The sequence below is a fragment of the Cetorhinus maximus genome, chromosome 25 (genome assembly GCF_964194155.1).
Source record: "Cetorhinus maximus chromosome 25, sCetMax3.hap1.1, whole genome shotgun sequence".
Classification (NCBI taxonomy): Eukaryota; Metazoa; Chordata; class Chondrichthyes; order Lamniformes; family Cetorhinidae; genus Cetorhinus; species Cetorhinus maximus.
In genome coordinates, this window is record NC_135903.1 from 17,515,179 (window position 1) to 17,527,278 (window position 12,100).

General features: G+C 38.7%; 1 protein-coding gene across 9 annotated transcripts in view; it reads right to left on the minus strand.

The window, feature by feature from the left end:
• Positions 1–1,480: 1,480 nt before the first annotated feature.
• The window catches only part of LOC144667943 (zinc finger protein 652-like), a 102,046-nt gene continuing 91,426 nt past the window's right edge, over positions 1,481–12,100 (minus strand). For all 9 annotated transcript variants that reach the window (XM_078529574.1, XM_078529571.1, XM_078529576.1 and 6 more), the window contains one exon: positions 1,481–2,640. In XM_078529574.1, coding sequence (XP_078385700.1) covers positions 2,159–2,640 — 482 coding nt within the window. In that variant the 3' untranslated portion in view covers positions 1,481–2,158. The remainder of the gene's footprint in view (positions 2,641–12,100) is intronic.

A 12,100-nucleotide genomic window follows, 5' to 3' on the forward strand; every position in this document is an offset into this window, starting at 1 on the left:
AGCTTTCTCTTGTACTCTAATTTTTCCTTCCTTATCAATCTTTTGGTCATCCTTTGCTGATTTTTATAGTCTGCTCAATTTTCTGATCTGCTACCCATCTAAGTGCAATTGTATGCTTTTTAATATAATGATATTAAATGATATTAGAATATCAAAGTTTATTGAATAAGAGAGAAAAATAATGAAAATATACTGATTAAGAATATACAATAGGTTTCATGACTTCACGATCTTTGTGCCGATAGGAATTCTGCCTCTGCCCCCGAAAGCACACAGTACGATGCGGTTTCTGCGCTGACAGGAATTTTGCCTCTTCCCCCAGGAACAGTGCTTCACTAATATACGGCACTATACAGTCCTCAAGGTGACTGGAATTCTAACTCTGCCCCCGAGAACAAACAACGCAACCAGTTTCCCTTTCACTTGGTGTACACAAGCAAGATGATTCCCAAAACCCTCTTTTATACCTAATTCTGGCATTGCTCCACAAGTTGATCCAAAGTTGTTAATAACCAATTGATCAATAATGTTGTAAGGGTTAATTTAACTGGATCTGGCCATTTGTACACATTACCTTAAACATAAGAGAATGGATTATTTCAGATGTATTCTTTATCTTAAACTGGACAGACTCCTCATTCATTATGGGCACTTTACCAGACTAATCAAGTTGAGTTTGTTTTAATAGGGTCCCAGATGGAATAATGCAATTGCTTCCCACAGACACAGCATGTTCAAACATTAGTAGAAAAACAGAAATAAATAGAATCCAAAACTTATTAACTACATGATTATTAATTATTCCTCCAATAATCATCTGTTGCTGGTCAGTTGCTACTTTACAATACTAGTGATTAGTGTACTGAAATTATAATTTGGCAGCAGGTGTTTAAATCGTTTTTTAGATAATGTGTTAGTACAAAATGGAAACTTAACTTTGTTAGCCTATTGCAGAATACATGTGTTGTAAAAGCCTCTAAAACTGGTCAAGTTAAGCAGGCAAAATAAATTCTACCAAAATAAAATCTAAAATCTAGGCCAGCTTACACATCCACTATTGGAAAATCATGGATGTCCAAAATTGAGAAGTTAACATATTTTATACAATGTTTAAAACTGGTAGCCTTGTCTGCATTTTCTCTTAAACAAAAACTACTAAAACTAATCCATAAATAAGATTTTTTTGTAGATCTGAGAAACACAAATTTGGGTCCTTGTAATGGGAACAAGGTGTGCATATATGAAATAAAAGTAGCTCTGCTATGATATCAGTGACATTAAAATGCGTCATTTACATCTTTTTTACAATTTGCTTTGCAAGAAACTCTGTACCCTTGAATTACAGAGGATGCCAATAATGAAGAATGAACAGATATATGCCACAGGTCATCTGCAGTAGTACCTATTTTTAAAATTGGGGCTTATATGCAAAATATTACATCTTCTCCACTGAGACTTCTTGGAATAAATGTGCTCAATATTTGTAAAACTGAGCTTTATGTATGTAACAGCTACAAGAACAAAAATATAATTATTACAACGTTTAATGACATACATTTATATCTTAGAATTATTTCTAAATATGCTACACAGACATTTAAAAACTTTTTTTTAGTTAAGTGAAAGACATTTGTATTAACAGGACTTCATAATGCTTCATATGGACAGGTTAGGCTAGAACATGATCTAGTCTTAACTATTAGCTTCAGAAAAATCCTTGTAGCACAGTGATAATATGTAATGCTCTTATGTCTCACAATAAAAATGAAATTATTTAATTTAGTACATTAAATTTTCCCAGAATATTTTATCAATGCAATAGAAATAAGCATACTTTCTTAATGCAAAAGGAATAGTCCAATATAAAAAAGCATATCTTATCAACAGATATGAAATGACAAAACTGGATACATCTGAATTCCTTAAAAATGATAAAACCTTAGTTCACTGTACACACAGCTTAGTTGTCTTACACAATAGATTAGATAAAAATTATTTTGCTAGTTCTACAACCGCAATAAGTACACTGAAGTTTAGTAAAATAATATTTGTAGTTCACCATGATTGCTCGGTCTTTGTTTTGCTGCTTAGTGCACAGTTAATAGGAGTATCACTAAACATTCGGCACAACTTAAAGTAAAATTCAAATATCCAAGTTTCAGTGATGGTGGCTTCCACTTGCTGCAGTGTTTTTTTCAGAAATATGGTGCAGGAAGGTGCTCTCATTTTGGCATCTATGGTTCACTGCTTCAGCATTGAAAAGGGCCGGTGGTGGTGGAAGGCGTGCAATAGTTGGAATTGATAGCGTATGATGATGGGGGTGAAGATGTAGATGGGAAAGTGGGTGTGGCATTGGTCGAGGAGGAAGTGAGCTGAGAGAGCTTATGGTGACTGGTGGAGGTGGGGATGTGGGTGTGGTGGCAAAAGAGACAGTGGTGGTAGTAGGTGGGAAGTTGACGGGGCTGGTGACCCGGAAACACTTCTCCTTGTGGGCTTTCAACATGTTGGAGAACCGGAATCGTTGACCACAAACATCACAGGGATATGGTTTCTCCCCAGTGTGAGTTCTGCGATGGCGCTTCATGTTTGGTCGGCTTGTGAAACTTTTGCCACAGATTTCACAGATAAATGGCTTTTCCCCTGGAAAAATAAATATAGATTTTACAAAAATAAGCAACATATAAATAGACAATTTACAATTAATTTTTGACTTACTAAAGTATCTTTTAAAATCTGTACAGTGTACTGTTTCCCAAATAATAACAAGGCGACATTCACTTCAATGGATATAAGGCTTTATGGGGATTACAGTAGCAAATTATAACAGTGAAACATCAGCGGACCTAACAGAATCCTCTTAATACAAGCAATACTTGTCACAGCAGAACAAATATTGCAACAGATAAGCATGTGATGTTTACCTACCTGGATAGAAACATTTTGTAGGGCATATACTATGTTGTCTTGAATTTATAATTTTATTTCCTCTACTTTTTGTAGCTTATAATGACGTCAGGATTCTATACAATATGGTTTTGAAGATTGCAACATATGATATTTCTCAAATTGAAAACCTAATTTGCAATGGCTGTTGTGACAGACATTGTTTAGCTTTGCATCACCAGGAACTAGTGTTGACTACTCTTTCCCCTCCCAAGGGAGATTAACCTGCAAATATAATCTGCAATAAACCCAACGTTATTTTTTAAGGGACTGGGCACCTTCATTATAATATCTGGAAAAATAGGCAAATAATTGTCATTAGGTTAACAGAGGCTGGAAAGGCATGAAACACTATGCTATCATTCCCAGCTTGCTACTTCGCTATTGAGACCCTGGCCAAAAAAAAAAATTACTTGCCTTTCATCTACTATGAAAGTGAAATACAGATGAGTAGCAGTGTAGGCGTTTAGTCAACATTTTTCCATCTCTACATGAGCAAAGTTTTATCTTAATTGACTTTTTAAAAAATAAGATTAAAAGGAATTCCCAAAATAATTCAGGTTACACCCTAGTCTAAATTTGATTCTGTTCACAACTCTGGTTATTACAAAATGTCTTTGCTTTCTCCTAATGGAATGCAATAGCATCTTTAAGCTTATTGTAACTTGAATTTATCCACAGAAGCAGGCTTTTGACCATAAATTCTGCAGCAGAATTGAATTTGACCATAATCTGTAACCTCATGGCCTGGCACATCCCCCACTCTACCATTACAATCAAGCTGGGGGGGGATCAACCCTTGTTCAATGAAGAATGAAGGAAGGCATGCCAGGAGTAGCACCAGACATACCTAAAAATGAGGTGTCAACCTGGTGACGCTACAATACAGGACTACTTGCATGCCATGCAGTGGAGGCAGCATGTGATAGATAGAGCTAAGCGATTCCACAACCAACGGTTCAGATCTAAGCTTTGCAGCCCTGCCACATCCAGTCATGAATGGTGGTGGGCAATTAAACAACCAACAGGGGAGGAGGCTCCACAAATATCCCCATCCTCAATGATAGGCGAGACCAGCACATCAGTGCAAAAAAAAAAGGCTGAAGCATTTGCAACCATTGTCAGCGAGAAGAACAGGGTGGATGATTCATTCCGGTCTTCATCCGAGATCCCCAGCATCACAAATGTCAGTCTTCAGCCAATTCGATTCTCCTCTGTGATATCAAGAAATGGCTGAAGGCACTGGATACTGAAAAGGCTATGGGCCTGATAACATTCCAACAATAGTACTGAAGACTTGTGCTCCAGAACCAGCTGCAGCCTTAGTCAAGCTGTTCCAGTACAACCACAACACTGGCATTTACCCAATAATGTAAAAAATTGCTCCAGCATCTCCTGTCAACAAAAAGCATGACAAATCCAATCGGGCCAATTACTGCCCATCAGTCTACTCTTGATTATCAGTAAAGTGACGGAAGGTGTCGTCAACAGCGCGATTGAGCGGCACTTACTTAGCAATAACCTGCTCACTGACATTCAGTTTTGGGTTCACTCAGCTCCTGACCACATTGCAGCTTTGGTCCACATATGGACAAAAGAGTTGAATTCTGGAGGTGAGGTCAATGATTGCCCTTGACAAGGCAACATTTGACTCAGTGTGGCATCAAGGAGCCCTATCAAAACTGAAGTCAATGGGATTCGGGGGCAAACTCTACACTGATTGGAGTCATGCCTAGCACAAAGTGGGATGGTTGTGTTGTTTGGAGGTCAATCATCTCATTCTCAGGAGATGGCTTTATGATTGCATAATCATCAGCGAACATCCCCACTTCTGACCTTGTGATGGAGGGAAGGATGAAGCAGCTGAAGATTGTGGGCCAAGGACACCACCCTGGGGAACACCTGCAGTGATGTCCTGGGACTGAGATGATTGACTTCCAAAATCCACAACCATATTCTGTTATGATGTGATAGATGATGTGTGCCAGACGGATCAAATCCACGAGGGAAACCTGATCACGTGGTCACAACTGTTATGCAATTTGTATTTTATTTCGAGGTGCGTGCCCTGAATTCAGAAGTAGTAAGAATACCACGACTTCAGAGTTTTTTAGAAAACTAAACTAAACATTTATTAACAAAAGAAAAGATTTCAAGCACATACATAGGTCTACAAATTACTACTATAATAACTCCTAAAATCCCTAACTGATCTGGCTCCCAGTTACACCTCCATTAAGGCAACAGTAAAAAAACAAATAGATTTAAACAGATCCAGGCAAAGCAACACAATACCCTGGATAGGAGAATTCAAAGTGAGTTTTCTCAGCTTTGGTTCCTCTAAACAGCGACTTGATGCAGAGGCTGGAGGCTTTTCACACTTGTTAGATCTTAGAATTCCTTCTCCTCCTTGAGACATAGCCTCATACTCCTTTATACATGGTTTCCCCCTTTTAATGTAAATTCCATTGTTCTGGTATGTCTTTGGAGCTTTATCTTTCTCATAGTATAAATCTTTTCATAGTGCTCATATTATCAATAATCTTTGGGAAAAAGAAACACACAGTTTGGCTTAGCTTCTTCTGGCTAGGTGTAACATCTTACCATCTCTTTGAAATTCAAACTACTCCGGTTTATCTAAAAATGCAAATTTTCCTTACACCTCACATTCTAAAACTTCAGCCATGCTTATGTATTTAGTATTTCAAACCTAGTTTCTTTTTGATGACTCAAAGCCTCCAGTCCAGCTGTCTCCAATTCAATTAAATCCCACACACACAGAAACCATCCAAACCCCACTATTAGCCTACTTTTATAATAAATCACCATAATATTATGAGAATTATATTTTGATGACACTCCCCTCCTTATGGGAAAATGAACCATCATAATTTAAAAAGACGGCTTCATTTTCTTACCCCCATCTTACACTACCTCCTACATTTATCTATATCCTCACACTATTACATTACCAGATGCACGCATTAACATTAAGATTACATGGTTGCAGTAATAAACTCCATCTGCATAGTCTTGCACTTCTGTCTCGAAATTTGTCCAGAAACTTTAAAGGATTGTGGTCTATATAAACAATTGCTTCTGACGCATTGCTTGCAACGTAAATCTCAAAATGCTGCAATGCTAACACCAGACCCAGAGTCTCCTTTTCCATCGTTGAATATCTTCTCTGCTGTACATTCAACTGCTGTGAAAAATACCCTATCGGTTTCTGACTTCTAGTTTCATCTTCTTGTAACAGTACGGCCCCAATGCCTATATCACTCGCGTCAACAGCCAACTTAAATTGCTTGGCATAATTGGGTACTGCCAAAACTGGTGTCATAGTCAATACAGTTTTCAAACTGTCAAATGCCTTCTGACACACCTGTGTCCATTGAAACTTCTTGGTTTTTTTTTAATAGTTCAGTCAATGGAGCAACCAGACTGCTAAACTTTGGTATAGATTTCCTGTAAAACCCACTCATGCCCAGAAATCTCAAAACTTCTCATTTTGTTGTAGGTACGGGGAAATCCATGATAGCCTTGATTTTCACATCTCTTGGAGCCACCTTACCATGTCCAATGGTATGTAGATATGTAACTTGCACTTTTGCAAATTTAGTTTTAGCCAAGTTCAGCACCGAATTAGCTCCTTGTAGTCAACTGAATAATTCTTCCAGATGTTGTAAATGCTCCTCCATGTTTGATGAAAACTATCAAGTCGTCAATATAAATAGCACAATTGCTCAGTCCTGCAATTACTTTGTTTGTCAGTCTTTGAAATGTTGCAGTTACATTTTTCATACCAAATGGCATGACTTTAAACTGATATAGTCTATTTGACATCACAAATGCTCTCTCCGAAAATGGTCCTTGCCAATCTCTTTTCAGTAAGTCAATCTTTGTGATAAATTTTGATTGTCCCACTTTCTCAATGCAATCTTCCAACCATGGTATACCATATGAATCCGCTTTTGTCACTGCATTCACCTTTCGATAGTCCACACACAGTCTTTGTGTTCCATCCCATTTCAGTACCATCACAACAGGCAAACTCCAGTTACTGCAACTAGACTCAATGATGTAATTTTGAAGCATGGATTCAATTTCTTTTTGTACTTGTGATAACTTTGCCGTATTTAATCTATAATGATGTTGCCTTATCGAAGATGAAACTTCTACACACACATCATGTATATCTAAATTTGTCCTCCCCAGCTTATTCCCACAAATCACTGTGTGACTGCAATAGCTCCTCCAAATCACTTTGACATTTGTCTGGATGGTAACTCAATATCACATTTAAATTTTCAAGTAGCCCCTGATTATCCAATTTTATTAGAGGGAAATCAATTTCAGAATCCTTTATTTCTACCTCTTTCTCCTTATCTACCGCCACTAATACCTCCTTTTGGTCCTCTTCCCTGTTAAAGTACTTTTTAAGCATATTTACATGACACACCCTCTGCTTCTTCCTTCTATCTGGAGTATTTATGAAATAATTTACTTCACTCAGTTTCTTTTCAATCCTGTAAGGCCCACTAAACCTTGCCTTTTAACAAGTCATCCAGCACTGGTAACAAAATTAACACTTTTCCCCCAGCAACAAAACTATGAGCTGTAGCTTTCCCGTCTGCCTTCACTTTCATCACTTGCTGTGATATCTTTAAATGTTCCCTAGCTAACTCACATGCTTTGTCCAATCTTTCTCTGAAGCTTGATACATAATCCAGGAGAGTAGTTTCTGAACTTTGACCCACCAATTTCTCATGAATCAATTTCAGTAGTCCCTTTACCTCATGAACAAAGACTAATTCGAAAGGGCTAAATCCAGTCGATGTATTAGGAACATCCCTAATAGCAAATAACGAGAATGAAATTCCCCTATCCCAATCCTGTGGATAATCCTGACAATACGCCCTCATCATAGTTTTTAAAGTTTGATGCCATCTTTCCAAAGCCCCTTGTGATTCAGGATGGTAAGCTGTTGATTTAAACTGTTATATCCCCAAACTGTTCATTACTTCCTCAAACAGCTGTGACATGAAATTTGAACCCTGATCTGATTGTATTTCTTTTGGTAAACCATATCTTTTGGTAAACCAATTTAGTTAACTCTTCCACAATTTTCTTTGTTGTAATTTTTCTCAAAGGCATCGCTTCAGGGAAGCTTGCAGGCACATCTACTATTGTCAGTAAGTACTGAATTCCACTGTTAGTCTTAGGGAGGGGTCCTACACAATAAATCATGACCCTAGTAAAAGGATCTTCAAATGCTTGAATTGGAATTAAAGGCGCCGGCTTAATCACTGCTTGTGGTTTCTCTATTGCCTGACATGTGTGACATGTTCTACAGAATTTGACAACATCTCTATGCAATCCAGGCCAATAAAAATGTTTTTGTATTTTTGCCTGTGCCTTTCTAATTCCTAAGTGTCCCCCCATTGGAATTTCATGAGCTAGAATCAGGATCTCATTTCTATATCCAAATGGTATAACAATCTGATGTACTTCCCTCCAGTTTTCATCTGTTGAAACATGATACGGCCACCACTTTCTCATTAAAACACTACCCTTAAGGTAATAACATTCTGCCTCTGTTTCTGAGTAAGCTATCCGGTATAACTGTCCTATTTGCGTATCCTTTTTCTGTAACTCTACCAACTGCCTTGAGCTAAACACCGCAGCTGCATTATCCTCCATTCTTTCTTCCAGAACAATCTTATCAAAACAGTGTCAACTAATTGAACTTCCACACTTTCTCCCTGTCTTTTAACTTCCTGTTCTTCCTATTTCATCCTGTGAGCTTGTGACCTTATTGCTACACAAACTGGAAACAATCCAGGATGCTCTTTCTGCAACACTTCTGTTGGAAACACCTCTACAGGCTGCTCAACTACTATAGGCATCACCCACATATGTGACCCAGCTATATCATTACCTAAAATAAACTGAACCCTTGCAGTGGGCAGTTTTTCCACTACTCCAACAATCACCTCACTTGTTTTCCACTTACTCTTTAAATTTACCTTCCACAATGGAATAGGTTTAGCATCTCCATGAACTCCGCTTATTATCACCTGTTCCTGCAATACTCCCTCTGAACAACAAATATCACTATCCCACAACATTGAGGATTGACTAACCCCTGTGTCCCTTAAAATTTTAATATCTTTACCTACTACTTCTGAGGAACAAAGGGACCTTGGCGTGTGTCCATAGATCTCTGAAGGTGGAGGGGCATGTTAGTGGGGTGGTGAAAAAGGCATATGGGACACTTGCCTTTATCAATCGAGGCATAGATTACAAAAGTAGGGAGGTCATGTTGGAGTTGTATAGAACCTTGGTGAGGCTCACAGCTGGAGTACTGTGTGCAGTTCTGGTCGCCACATTATAGGAAGGATGTGATTACACTGGAGGGGGTGCAGAGGAGATTCACCAGGATGTTGCCTGGGATGAAACCTTTAAGTTGTGAAGAGAGGTTGGATAGACTTGGGTTGTTTTCGTTGGAGCAGAGAACACTGAGGGGTGACCTGATCGAGGTGTACAAGATTATGAGGGGCATGGACAGGGTGGATAGGGAGCAGCTGTTCCCCTTAATTGAAGGGTCAGTCACAAGGGGGCATAAGTTCAAGGTGAGGGGCAGGAGGTTTAGGGGGATGTGATGAAAAACTTTTTTACCCAGAGGGTGGTGACAGTCTGGAATGCGCTGCCTGGGAGGGTGGTGGAGGCGGGTTGCCTCACATCCTTTAAAAAGTACCTGGATAAGCACTTGGCACGTCATAACATTCAAGGCTATGGGCCAAGTGCTGGTAAATGGGATTAGGTAGGTAGGTCAGGTGTTTCTCACGTGTCGGTACAGACTCGATGGGTCGAAGGGCCTCTTTTGCACTGTGATTCTGTGATACTCCACTCTGTACACATGGAAAGACTTCCCCTTCACATACAAAATCTTTAAACATTTCTGCAACCTGCTCCTCAGAACTCCTTTGGGTAAATTGTGAACACATTCCCACTTCTTTACCTATCACTGATTCTTCCTGTTTTACCTGCACACAAACCACTGCTTTTTCCTATGCCTGAATCTCAGAACCCGCAGTACTTCGTGCGTCCAATGAAAACACCTCAACTTCTACCCTTAGCACCTTCCCTTTTAGTCTGAGAAAAAACTTCCTGGGAATTTCCACCTACTCCTTCTCCTCCCTGGCTACCCGCCTTCCTTTCACCTTCCCACTTTCATCCTTCTCTGATTTAAAGGGTGATGAAAAAAAGGTTTAGGTCTATGAACTATATCAGCTATCTCTGCTGCCTGTCTTACCGTTTTAACCTTCTGTTCCTCCACATCAGTTCTTAATATTGAAGGAATTGAATCTTTAAATTCTTCCAAAAGAATTACTTCTCTAAGGTCTGTATATGTCATCTCTATTTTAATGCCCATATTCACTGGTCAAAATTATTTTGTTTTACTCTCTCAAACTCAATATAAGTTTGCCCAGGGTGTTTTCTCATATTCCTAAATTTCTGCCTGTATGCCTCAGGAACCAACTCATCTGCACTCAAAATAGCCTTTTTTTAAACCACATTGTAGTCAACCGACATTTCTTCTGACAGCGAAGCATAAACATCATGTGCTCTACCCACCAACCTAGATTGTAACAACAATGTCCAGTTTTCTTGTGGCCATTTCATCTGTTTAGCTATCTTCTCAAATGAAATAAAGAACGCCTCCACATCTCTTTCCTCAAACTTTGGAAGAGCTTGCTCAAATTTAAACATCTCCCCACTAGGTTTTGGGTAAAAGGCTTTCTCATCATCAGGACTTTCCTCAGCATCTGATGTCTCCTTTGTAAAGTCCAGCTTTTTAAGCCGGTACTCTCTGCCTCTTTCTTTCATTCTCTCTTCCTTTTCTAACTTCACCATCTCAAATTCCCTTTCTTGTCTTTTTTTTCTCTCCTGCCTTTCCGCCAGTTCCCTTTGGAATGCTCTTTCTCTTTCCTTTTTCTGCTGCCTCTAGTTCCAGTTTTTTTCATTTCCTTTGCTTGTTCAAATTGAAGCCTCTTCATTTCTAACTGAAGTCTCACTACCTCCAAATGTGACTCACTAGTGTCAGGTATCACTTCCAACTTTAAATGCTGTGCTATCACTTCAACTATGTCTGCTTTCTTTGCCCCTACAGGTAACCTCAACTGCAACTTATCTGCCAACTCTGTTAACTTACCCTTAGATACTTCTTGTAACCCATTCAGTTATATCTTCTACTTCCAAAAATGTTTTAGCCATGGATACAGCTATTATTGCAGTCTCACCACTTAAAAAATACCTCACACCAACACCTGAATTCAAAGTGCCTCTCCTACTCGTAACCTTAAGATTCACCAACTCCAAACCAATCAAGGAATTTCAAATATATCCTGGATGAGCTAGGTATGACTCCGGCCACTGATAGTGATGCCAGCTCTTGGGGGAATCATATATTAAAAAAAAAAGGCCAACTTCAGGAAAATTTCTAAGAAAATACCCTGAGATCCGAGGAGGCAAATCAAATTAGGTTCCAGGAAACCATGATTATCCTTGATGTGCTGCAAGGTGAAATTAACTGGTGCATGCACTTTAATACGTTCCAGTGCCCTCCTTAACCAATTTACAGAGAATCTTTTTATCAGAGGCTACCCAGTTTGAATCAAAAATATTTTGCAACCTGTCAAGATGGAAAATGAACTATTCAGTATCCATTTATTTTCTCTGACTGCTCACTGATCTCTCTAAGATTGTTTTTTACTGGCACATGGTTTTAGCACATTTTAAAATAAAATCCAGTTTGCACCAATATATTTTCTTGCCCCAAGAAGAGCAGAACTCCTTAAGCAAAAAATACAGCTATAGAACCGGGTTTAAATTTCTCTATCGAAAAAGGATATCAATTTATTTTGTTTGCAATGCATTTTTGGTCACAGTGCATCAGCACGTTCTACTTGTGTCCAAATGCATAGAATTTTAACTCGCAAACGAAACCGAAAGATAAAGTTAGAACATACCGACAGTATGAGAGATGACATTCGCCAGAATATATACAATAGAAACAAAATTGTATTCTATTTCATGACATGAATCAGGTGTCAGTTTACCAAGGTGGTTATGTTTAAGAGACACTGGCTTG